The sequence below is a fragment of the Hyperolius riggenbachi genome, chromosome 8 (genome assembly GCF_040937935.1).
Source record: "Hyperolius riggenbachi isolate aHypRig1 chromosome 8, aHypRig1.pri, whole genome shotgun sequence".
In the NCBI taxonomy this organism is placed as follows: domain Eukaryota; kingdom Metazoa; phylum Chordata; class Amphibia; order Anura; family Hyperoliidae; genus Hyperolius; species Hyperolius riggenbachi.
The window spans coordinates 245,613,001-245,625,344 of record NC_090653.1 but is presented as its reverse complement, the minus strand read 5'-3'; the positions used below and the strand labels follow the sequence as shown (position 1 = coordinate 245,625,344).

General features: G+C 46.1%; 1 protein-coding gene across 2 annotated transcripts in view; it reads left to right on the top strand.

Moving 5' to 3' along the window:
- The window catches only part of NUP188 (nucleoporin 188), a 132,201-nt gene that overhangs the window by 82,166 nt on the left and 37,691 nt on the right, over nucleotides 1–12,344 (top strand). For both annotated transcript variants that reach the window (XM_068248499.1, XM_068248498.1), the window contains exons 31-33: nucleotides 4,406–4,483; nucleotides 4,998–5,083; nucleotides 11,404–11,549. In XM_068248499.1, the coding sequence (XP_068104600.1) occupies nucleotides 4,406–4,483; nucleotides 4,998–5,083; nucleotides 11,404–11,549 (310 nt within the window). The remainder of the gene's footprint in view (nucleotides 1–4,405; nucleotides 4,484–4,997; nucleotides 5,084–11,403; nucleotides 11,550–12,344) is intronic.

The following is a 12,344-nucleotide window of genomic DNA, read 5'->3' as shown; positions in this document are numbered from 1 at the left end:
CAGCCTCATCCTGACTTTGCCTCCTGCGGCCCCCCAGGTAAATTTAGTTTGAGACCCCTGCCCTACAGTATTCCTTTAAGCCTCGTACATGCATACAAAGGCTGTTACCAGGTAGGGATTGGAATGGGTTTGCACAGGTGGCAGTTCAAGACTGAGTCTATACAGAGGCATAGCCTGCTTTCAGTTGCAATAGAGTGGGACACAACAGGTCAGACTGAGTCTATACAAAGGGGTAGCCTGCTTTCTGTTGCAATAGAGTGGGACACAACAGGTCAGACTGAGTCTGTACAAACGGGTAGCCTGCTTTCTGTTGCAATACAGTGGGACACGACAGGGCAGGCTGAGTCTATACAGAGCTTCTGTTTGTTGCAATAGATTGGTACGTGACAGGGCAGGAGTCTATACTTGTTCCGCAATACACAGCAATTGATTTACAGCCAGTGGTGTGCCATCTCGTTATTTGAAAAGTGGACATTTCCAGGGCAGTATGAGCAGTCTGGCCGAGACTTGGCATACACCTGAGGTGCTGTTCTCCAGGCCTCACATAGTAGAGTCTATACAGGGGGGTAGCCAGCTTTCTGTTGCAATAAAGTGGGACAAGACAGGGCAGGCTGAGTCTATACAGAGGGGTAGCCTGCATTCTGTTGCAATAGAGTGGGACATTACAGAGCAGGCTGAGTAATAAAAGAACAATGCCTTAGGCCAAGATGATCCATCAGGCAGATTGAGTGCTGATACATTGAAGTGCGTAATTATCACAGTTACATATAATAGGTTACTGGATTTCAGCGTAGCCATACTGAAAGCTCTCACTTCTTTCAGACTTGAGATATATTTAAGGCCATAGTTTTTTGTTATACTTATTGTGTGGAATATATCGTAATTTGCAGTGTACCATGTTTTGTGCATTGCTGATAAACCATTTTCATGCTTGGCTAGATTTTCAATTCTGTCTTCGTGTGTCCATGTTAAATGCTGCTTTCCCAAATGTACTGCGCCATACTATATGAAATGTTATAGTCCTTTACACGACATGAGTGTCGTGGGCTAAAGCACCTGGTCTACAGGGTTGCCAACCGTCCGTGAAAGTACAGGCAGTCCGTGCAAGACAGGAAATTTCCCCTGTCCGTAGTTGCCCATACTTCAGGAAATACGTCCGTCTAAAATATAACTAAAGGGCCGCGATCTTGTGTGCGCATGTGCGCACTGCGGCTACAGGCAACCTGCTCCTGAGTGGCAAGTCTGTAAGAAGCCTCAGGCTTCTATTTCCTCCTTCCCTCCCGCCCTCCAATCAATAGCCCTGCTTCTCATGCTGGTGCCTCTTTCCAGCCAATGAGAGACAGGCAGCCAGCAAGCCCGCCCCTTACAACCCCGTCCAGGAAACATCATTCAGCTCAGCAGCAGCTGTAATGGGGAGAGAAAAAGAGCAGCGTGCTCTGTTCATCTTCAAATTCAGCCCTGTCTTCTAAGCGCCTCTCCCCAGAGCAGCTGTGCATCCAGCTCTCAGCACAGGAGTTCTGTGGTGTCAGCAGTGGTGACTGTGGCTTGCAGAAGCTTTTTCGGCGGTCTTATTTTGATTCACTTTTTACTCTCTCTGGATTATTTGCTGTACCTCAGGATTCTCCACTTTGTCAGCACCTTTCCTCTTTATTCATATCTACCTCGGGCACTTAGCACTTTTATTGATGTTAGCACATTACTTGGTTAATTGCACCCTTTGGTATCCACACTGTATGGTTTACCTGCACATTTGTGTAATATATACCTTGCTACTTCTACATGGGTTTGAGCTACTGTTTATGATATGCCCAGGATTGCTTGGCAATTCCTTTAATTCGCACTGTCATTTGTATACTTTAACTAGCATCATGATTATTGTGCGCTGTACTCCTATTTTAAATCTCATCCACATTATTACTTATTTATATAGCACTGACATCTTCTGCAGCACTTTACAGAGTACATAGTCATGTCACTAACTGTCCTCAGAGGAGCTCACAATCTAATCCTGCCATGGTCATAGTCTAATGTCCCTCCATATTATTATTGTGTTTATATCGCACTGACCTCTTCTGCAGCCCTTTACAGAGTACATAGTCATGTCACTGACTGTCCTCAGAGGAGCTCACAATCTAATCCTACCATAGCCATAGTCTAATGTCCTATCATATTGTTATGTATTTATCAGGGCTATGGAGTCGGAGTCGTGGAGTCGGGCAATTTTGGGTGCCCGGAGTCGGGAAAAAATGCACCGACTCCGACTCCTAATGAGTTTGTAACTGTAGTTAAAATAGAAAACATGATAAAATGTTCTATTTCTCAGATAATAGTCATTAAAAATAATGTATATATACAGTATATATACAGTAATAGCTGTGCTTAGTCCACAAAAATGAACTAATCAAAATTAGTTACTTGTGCTGCTTCAATAAAGCAGTCCCCGTATTTTTAAGGTCAGATATACACATCTGATTGTGGCTGTATATATGATGTGTACACAGGAATCTCTTATATATGTTACGGCCAGAACCCGAAGTTTGGCCACTTCTAGTTCTGGCCGGCCACTTCGGGTTCTGGCCGGCCAATGCGCGAAGTGGCCGCTGCGCTGCGGCCAATGTTAGAAATGGAATGATTCCTCTGACATTATTGTATCTTCTGGCCGCAGCGCAGCGGCCAAACGTATAACAACTTAGTTCATTTAATGCAATTCAGCCGGCGGCAATGTAACAATTCAAGCCGCCGGCTTTTTCTCTGCGCCTCTCTCTCCTCCTCTGCCTCTCTCTCTCCTTCTCCCCCCCCCCCCCCCACCCACCTCTCTCGCTCAGTCGCTCTCCTATGGACAGCCGGGCGGGGACACGAGTGTCCCCCCCCCCCCCCCCTGGAGTCGTTTGTCGCGGCAGGGGAATCCTGCCGTTCTTGCAGAGCGGGTGCTGGCAGAAGCGATGTCTGCAGCCTCCCCGCTCTGCTTTCCTGGTGCGACGAACGACTCCCGGGGAGACGCGTGTCCCCGCCTGCTGCCCATAAGAGGAGGAGAGAGAGGCGCAGAGAAAAAGCCGGCGGCTTGAATTGTTACATTGCCGCCGGCTGAATTGCATTAAATGAACTAAGTTGTTATACGTTTGGCCGCTGCCCTGCGGCCAGAAGATACATTAATGTCAGAGGAATCATTCCATTTCTAACATTGGCCGCAGCGCAGCGGCCACTTCGCGCATTGGCCGGCCAGAACCCGAAGTGGCCGGCCAGAACTAGAAGTGGCCAAACTTCGGGTTCTGGCCGTAACATATATACTAAATAACATCTATGCTGTAAGAATAAAGCCTGATGTGTAGCTGTGTCACTAATAGAGATGGTCAATGAGATGGAAATAATTCTGCATTGATGCTGATTTATGCAGATCCAGGTGGTGGAGGAGGACAACGAGGGACTGATTATCCTGAAGGGGGCTGGAGGAAGCCCCAGGTATGTATAAAACTTTAATTTCATCTGTCTCAGGTTTACTTTGTTACACAGTAGTACTATACTCTACATATGCACTCCCCACAGAGCTGCAGGGAATCCACTGAGAATGCTGTGCACATTGAACACAGAGGTGTTGTCTGTCACCCATAAACCTTGTTCAGATTGTGCATGAAGAATGTGTAATAGAGGAAGAATCTCCTCATTCCCCTGCAGAGTACCTGCACATCACTCTTACATGTACCCACACTTACATTGCCTAGGGCCTGATAGATGTTCTTTGTTCCGGTTTGTACTTTTTACAAGTACTCTTACCAAGGACTAGTTTTAAAGGGAGTAAATATAGTAGTCTACATATCCTTCTCACTTCAGTTGTCTTGTAAAATTCCTAAGCGTTGGCAGTTAATAGACAAATTTCATGTTACATACTTTTAATCAACAAAATTGTAATATGCAAATTAGAGGAGTCGGTGGAATCCTAAACTGAGGAGTCGGAGGATTTTTGGACCGACTCCACAGCCCTGGTATTTATATAGCACTGACATCATGCTTCTTTTATGGGAAACAATTCTTCTCAGTTCACGAGGGCTGCGTCACATGAGCCTTATGCAGTAACCACCTGCTTCAGCTATGTTTCTTTCCTCCTGAAATTCACAAGAAGTTCCCTAAAAAGCCTGATAATGACTCTGCCCCTGACTCCGCCCCCTGTCTGTCCAAAACTTGGGGTGTCCAGATTTTTTGACCATTTTGTCCAGGAAAAATAAGAAATTGGGTTGGCAACCCTGCTGGTGTACTGTATGTGGCCCATAATGCCTGAACTAGTCTTCTGAAACGTCCAGGATTAGGCACACTCCGAGTTGCTGTGCATTATCGGATTTGTTTTCTGTATCAGTCTTCAAAGTTAATTTAAAGTGAATGAATGTTTTCCTATGTTCTTGTTGCTGTGCAGGCAGATGTGCTGCACCTGACAGATGTGAAGGTGAGAGAGCAGCTGTTCCAGGACATCTTGGAGGGCACAGAGGTTTTGGTAAGCAGTCAGACAACTGTATTCCTCTGGAAGTGGATTAAGGAAACCCGAGGTGACAATAAACTGCTGAGATAAACAATTGTCTCTATCCTCCTATTCCTGACAATGACTTTTTTGTAAAATTCCACAGTTTTATTAGATTTTTAAAAGCTAAAAAAGTAGATTCAATGTTTTACTGTCTCTGTTCCATGACACATGCTTCCCATGTACCAGAGCTAAAATATATGAACTGTTGACCTTTTTTAATCTATCCCCTGCACTCAGAAGCGTTTCTCTTCCAGGAAAGAGATTTATGGCTGTGACTCCTTATCATTGAGGGTTGTGCTATATTCACTGTAGAGAAACTGTCAACTGCATACCTGAAAGTTAACTTTCAGGCAGAGAAGGAACACAGCCTAGTTATGTATGTTTCGTACTGTACACATGTCTATTTCATCATGTTCCTGTCACCTCGGGTACACTTTAAATACTTGCTATCACGTGACTACAAATAGTAGTTCCTGTCTGTGCTCAGTTCCAGGTACCCAGCTCTGTGGCCTGTCTGCAGCTTGGCTCCATGCTGTGCACTCTGCTTATCATTCTGCTGAGACGCTGGAAGAAGTGAGTTCAGAGCAGCAATTATACAATGATTTGTTGTATTTATGAATCGTGTCAAACACCCTGACGAGTGACTTTTCCTTTTAAAGCGGAAATGTCAGCCATAAAATCAAATTCCATTTACCTACTGTTCTGTATTTATTATGCAGTCTACAACCTGTCCCTGCATTGAAAGCATTTCAGTATAATCATAAATGTTTCTGCTGTAATAAATCTTATCTCAGTCTTCCTGGCTCTATTTGGTACATTGCAGAGGAGAGGGAAGCTCATCTCCCCTCCCTCATTCTTGCTATTCACTGATTGGCTGAGGGTAGTTCAGTGTGACAGGAGGCTGAGAAGGGAAACGCACCTCACCCCTCTGCAGAAGCTGCTGATATATGATATATATCTATGCTGTGCTCACATGTGTTTTCAAAGCAAGCTAGATATGACAGTGCAGTTTCTAGGAGGAAAAAAAGAAAGTAAGGAAGGAAATGACATCAGCACTGGCTTCAGTCAGTAAAGATGGAAAATGTCTGGAACAGTTTTCTCTTTATTGGTGGCTAAATGTAGTGATCCAATCACAGGATGGCTGTGCCACCACTCCCACAGTACACACACTAGATTATTTTCAGCCAATAACCATCTAGTGTGTGTAGAAGGCTTTACAGTGGATTAGTTTAACTACTTCCCGACCGCCGTATAGACAAATGGCGGCCGGGAAGCAGACGCCGCAAGGACCGCCGTATTGACAAAATGCGGCGGTCCTTGTTTGGGCATGGGCGGAGCGATCGCGTCATCCGTGACGCGATCCTCCGCCTGTCGCCGCTCACTCGCCGCAACATCCCGCCGGCCATACGGAAGCGCCGGCGGGATGTTAACCCGACGATCGCCGCATACAAAGTGTATAATACACTTTGTAATGTTTACAAAGTGTATTATACAGGCTGCCTCCTGCCCTGGTGGTCCCAGTGTCCGAGGGACCACCAGGGCAGGCTGCAGCCACCCTAGTCTGCACCAAGCACACTGATTTTCTCCCCCCCCCCCCCCCGCCCCAGATCGCCCACAGCACCCATCAGACCCCCCCCCTGCCCACCCCCCAGACCCCTGTTTGCACCCAATCACCCCCCTAATCACCCATCAATCACTCCCTGTCACTATCTGTCAACGCTATTTTTTTTTAATACCCCCCCCCTCTGCCCCCTGCTCCCTCCTGATCACCCCCCAACACCCCAGATTCTCCCCAGACCCCCCCCCCCCCCCCAATGTACTGTATGCATCTATCCCCCCTGATCACCTGTCAATCACCTGTCAATCACCCGTCAATCACCCATCAATCACCCCCTGTCACTGCCACCCATCAATCAGCCCCTAACCTGCCCCTTGCGGGCAATCTGATCACCCCCCCACACCAATAGATCGCCCGCAGATCCGACATCAGATCACCTCCCAAATCCATTGTTTACATCTATTCTCTCCTCTAAACACACACTAATTACCCATCAATCACCCATCAATCACCCCCTATCACCACCTGTCACTTTTACCTATCAGATCAGACCCTAATCTGCCCCTTGCGGGCACCCAATCACCCGCCCACACGCTCAGATTGCCCTCAGACCCCCCCTTATCAATTCACCAGTGCATTAATTACATCTGTTCTTCCCTGTAATAACCCACTGATCACCTGTCAATCACCTGCCAATCACCTATCACCCATCAATCACCCCCTGTCACCCCCTGTCACTGCCACCCATCAATCAGCCCCTAACCTGCCCCTTGCGGGCAATCTGATCACCCACCCACACCATTAGATCGCCCGCAAACCCGCCGTCAGATTACCTCCCAAATGTATTGTTTACATCTGTTATCTTCTCTAAACACCCACTAATTACCCATCAATCACCCCCTATCACTGTTACCTATCAGATCAGACCCTAATCTGCCCCTTGCGGGCACCCAATCACCCGCCTACACGCTCAGATCACCCTCAGACCCCCCCTTATCAATTCGCCAGGGCATTATTTACATCTATCCTTCCCTGTAATAACCCACTGATCACCTGTCAATCACCTGCCAATCATCAATCACCCCCTGTCACCCCCTGTCACTGCCACCCAACAATCAGCCCCTAACCTGCCCCTTGCGGGCAATCTGATTACCCACCCACACCAATAGATCGCCCGCAGATCCGACATCAGATCACCACCCAAGCGCAGCGTTTACTCTCCTCTAAACACCCACTAATTACCCATCAATCACCCATAAATCACCCCCTATCACCACCTGTCACTGTTACCCATCAGATCAGACCCTAATCTGCCCCTTGCGGGCACCCAATCACCCGCCTACTCGCTCAGATTACCCTCAGACCCCCCCTTATCAATTCGCCAGTGCAATATTTACATCTGTTCTCCCCTGTAATAACCCACTGATTACCTGTCAATCACCTATCAATCACCCATCAATCACCCCCTGTCACTGCCACCCATCAATCACCCCCTGTCACTGCCACCCATCAATCACCCGCTGTCACTGCCACCCATCAATCAGCCCCTAACCTGCCCCTTGCGGGCAATCCGATCACCCACCCACACCAATAGATCGCTCGCAGATCCGACGTCCGATCACCTCCCAAGTGCAGTGTTTACATCTGTTCTCTACCCTAAACACCCACTAATTACCCATCAATCACCCCCTGTCACTGCTACCTATCAGATTAGACCCCTATCTGCCCCTAGGGCACTCAATCACCCGCCCACACCCTCAGAATGCCCTCAGACCCCAGCCCTGATCACCTCGCCAGTGCATTGCTTGCATCTATTCCCCCCTCTAATCACACCTTGAGACACCCATCAATCACCTCCTGTCACCCCCTAGCACACCTACCCATCAGATCAGGCCCTAATTTGCCCCGTGTGGGCTCCTGATCACTCGGCCAAACCCTCAGATCCCCCTCAGACCCCCTTCCGATCACCTCCCCGGTGCATTGATTGCATCTATTTTCCCCTCTAACCACCCCCTGAGACACCCATCAATCACCTCCTGTCACCCCCCTAGCACTCCTATCCATCAGATCAGGCCCAATACAACCTGTCATCTAAAAGGCCACCCTGCTTATGACCGGTTCCACAAAATTCGCCCCCTCATAGACCACCTGTCATCAAAATTTGCAGATGCTTATACCCCTGAACAGTCATTTTGAGACATTTGGTTTCCAGACTACTCACGGTTTTGGGCCCGTAAAATGCCAGGGCGGTATAGGAACCCCACAAGTGTCCCCATTTTAGAAAAAAAGACACCCCAAGGTATTCTGTTAGGTGTATGACGAGTTCATAGAAGATTTTATTTTTTGTCAAAAGTTAGCGGAAATTGATTTTTATTGGTTTTTTTCCACAAAGTGTCACTTTCCGCTAACTTTTGACAAAAAATAAAATCTTCTATGAACTCACCATACTCCTAACAGAATACCTTGGGGTGTCTTCTTTCTAAAATGGGGTCACTTGTGGGGTTCCTATACTGCCCTGGCATTTTAGGGGCCCTAAAGCGTGAGGAGTAGTCTAGAAAACAAATGCCTCAAAATGACCTGTGAATAGGACGTTGGGCCCCTTAGCGCACCTAGGCTGCAAAAAAGTGTCACGCATGTGGTACCGCCGTACTCAGGAAAAGTAGTATAATGTGTTTTGGGGTGTATTTTTACACATACCCATGCTGGGTGGGAGAAATTTCTATGTAAATGGACAATTGTGTGTAAAAAAAATCAAACAATTGTCATTTACAGAGATATTTCTCCCACTTAGCATGGGTATGTGTAAAAATACACCCCAAAACGCATTATACTACTTCTCCTGAGTACGGCGGTACCACATGTGTGGCACTTTTTTACACCCTAAGTACGCTAAGGGGCCCAAAGTCCAATGAGTACCTTTAGGATTTCACAGGTCATTTTGCGACATTTGGTTTCAAGACTACTCCTCACGGTTTAGGGCCCCTAAAATGCCAGGGCAGTATAGGAACCCCACAAATGACCCCATTCTAGAAAGAAGACACCCCAAGGTATTCCGTACGGAGTATGGTGAGTTCATAGAAGATTTTATTTTTTGTCACAAGTTAGCGGAAAATGACACTTTGTGAAAAAAAACTATTAAAATCAATTTCCGCTAACTTGTGACAAAAAAATTAAAACTTCTATGAACTCACCATACTCCTAACGGAATACCTTGGGGTGTCTTCTTTCTAAAATGGGGTCATTTGTGGGGTTCCTATACTGCCCTGGCATTTTAGGGGCCCTAAACCGCGAGGAGTAGTCTTGAAACAAAAATGACCTGTGAAATCCTAAAGGTACTCATTGGACTTTGGGCCCCTTAGTGCAGTTAGGGTGCAAAAAAGTGCCACACATGTGGTATCGCCGTACTCGGGAGAAGTAGTATAATGTGTTTTGGGGTGTATTTTTACACATACCCATGCTGGGTGGGAGAAATACCTCTGTAAATGACAATTTTTTGATTTTTTTACACACAATTGTCCATTTACAGAGGTATTTCTCCCACCCAGCATGGGTATGTGTAAAAATACACCCCAAAACACATTGTACTACTTCTCCCGAGTATGGCGATACCACATGTGTGACACTTTTTTGCACCCTAACTGCGCTAAAGGGCCAAAAGTCCAATGAGTACCTTTAGGATTTTACAGGTCATTTTGAGAAATTTCGTTTCAAGACTACTCCTCACGGTTTAGGGCCCCTAAAATGCCAGGGCAGTATAGGAACCCCACAAATGACCCCATTTTAGAAAGAAGACACCCCAAGGTATTCCGTTAGTAGTATGGCGAGTTCATAGAAGATTTTATTTTTTGTCACAAGTTAGCGGAAATTGATTTTAATTGTGTTTTTTCACAAAGTGTCATTTTCCGCTAACTTTTGACAAAAAATAAAATCTTCTATGAACTCACCATACTCCTAACGGAATACCTTGGGGTGTCTTCTTTCTAAAATAGGGTCATTTGTGGGGTTCCTATACTGCCCTGGCATTTTAGGGGCCCTAAACCGTGAGGAGTAGTCTTGAAACGAAATTTCTCAAAATGACCTGTGAAATCCTAAAGGTACTCATTGGACTTTGGACCCTTTAGCGCAGTTAGGGTGCAAAAAAGTGCCACACATGTGGTATCGCCGTACTCAGGAGAAGTAGTATAATGTGTTTTGTGGTGTATTTTTACACATACCCATGCTGAGTGGGAGAAAGATCTCTGTAAATGGACAATTGTGTGTAAAAAAAATTAACAAATTGTCATTTACAGAGATATTTCTCCCACCCAGCATGGGTATGTGTAAAAATACACCCCAAAACACATTATACTACTTCTCCTGAGTACGGCAATACCACATGTGTGGCACTTTTTTGCAGCCTAACTGCGCTAAGGGGTCCAAAGTCCAATGAGCACCTTTAGGCTTTACAGGGGTGCTTACAATTTAGCACCCCCCAAAATGTCAGGACAGTAAACACACCCCACAAATGACCCATTTTGGAAAGTAGACCCTTCAAGGTATTCAGAGAGGGGCATGGTGAGTCCGTGGCAGATTTCATTTTTTTTTGTCGCAAGTTAGAAGAAATGGAAACTTTTTTTTTTTTTTCTCACAAAGTGTCATTTTCCGCTTACTTGTGACAAAAAATAATATCTTCTATGAACTCACTATGCCTCTCAGTGAATACTTTGGGATGTCTTCTTTCCAAAATGGGGTCATTTGGGGGGTATTTATACTATCCTGGAATTCTAGCCCCTCATGAAACATGACAGGGGGTCAGAAAAGTCAGAGATGCTTGAAAATGGGAAAATTCACTTTTTGCACCATAGTTTGTAAACGCTATAACTTTTACCCAAACCAATAAATATACACTGAATGGGTTTTTTTTTTATCAAAAACATGTTTGTCCACATTTTTCGCGCTGCATGTATACAGAAATTTTACTTTATTTGAAAAATGTCAGCACAGAAAGTTAAAAAAATCATTTTTTTGCCAAAATTCATGTCTTTTTTGATGAATATAATAAAAAGTAAAAATCGCAGGAGCAATCAAATAGCACCAAAAGAAAGCTTTATTAGTGACAAGAAAAGGAGCCAAAATTCATTTACGTGGTAGGTTGTATGAGCGAGCAATAAACCGTGAAAGCTGCAGTGGTCTGAATGGAAAAAAAGTGGCCGGTCCTTAAGGGGTAGAAAGCCCTAGGTCCTCAAGTGGTTAATATAATTAGCAGAAAAAAATGATGCATTTAGACATTATTTCATACAACAAATCCTAGAGGACAATGATGTTGACAATTTGTCCTTTGCCTTGTTGCTGACAGCGATCTGAGTTCACCTGGGAGTGTTCTGAAGTCTCTGGGGAAAATCCTGGAGGGCACCCTGCAGGCCGATGAACAGCAGATGGAGAAGACAAAAGCGCGGGTCTTCTCTGCTCTGATCTCTGTGCTGGAAATGAAGCAAATGAAAGGTAAGTCGCATGCATTACTCATAAGCCCAGTTACTGGTATATTGCTAAACACACTCCTAACCTCATCCCTTCCCGCCGACAAACAAGAAATTTATCTCAGGTGGCAACATCTTTCTGAGAATTCCAAACCCAGTGAAAGTAATGTCTCCCAGAATGCCCTGGGAGGGGAAATCCACTTAGCTAAACAGCCTAGCCAAAGCATAAAGAAAACCTGTAACTAAAAAAAAGTTCCCCTGGGGGGTACTCACCTCGGGTGGGGGAAACCTCCGAATCCTACTGAGGCTTCCCCCATCCTCCTGTGTCCCATGGCAGTTGCACTGTGCCCCTCCGAACAGCGGGGATGTAAATATTTACCTTCCCGGCTCCAGCGCAGGCGCAGTATCAACTCTCCGCTCGGAGATAGGGGGAAATAGCCGATCGCTGTCGGTCCGCTCTACTGCGCAAATCTCCTGCACCTGCATAGCAGAGCAGACCCGGCGGAAATCGGCTATTTCCACCTATCTACGAGCGGAGAGCCGCAACAGCGCCCCCGCTGGAGCCAGGGAAGGTAAATATATCAAGGCTTGTCGAGGGAGGATTGCGGGATGCTTCGCGGGAGCCAGCACTGGATTGCCTGCAGCTACAGCGGAGGGGGAAGCCTCATTGGGACCCTGAGGCTTCCCCCTCCAGAGGTGAGTACCCCCCAGGGGACGTTTTTTTAGTACAGAGTCTCTTTAACTGGGAGAGTGGGGCAACATACCAATATACAGCAATATATAGCTATAGGAAGTGTTTCTGAAGCGGAGACCAGAATAA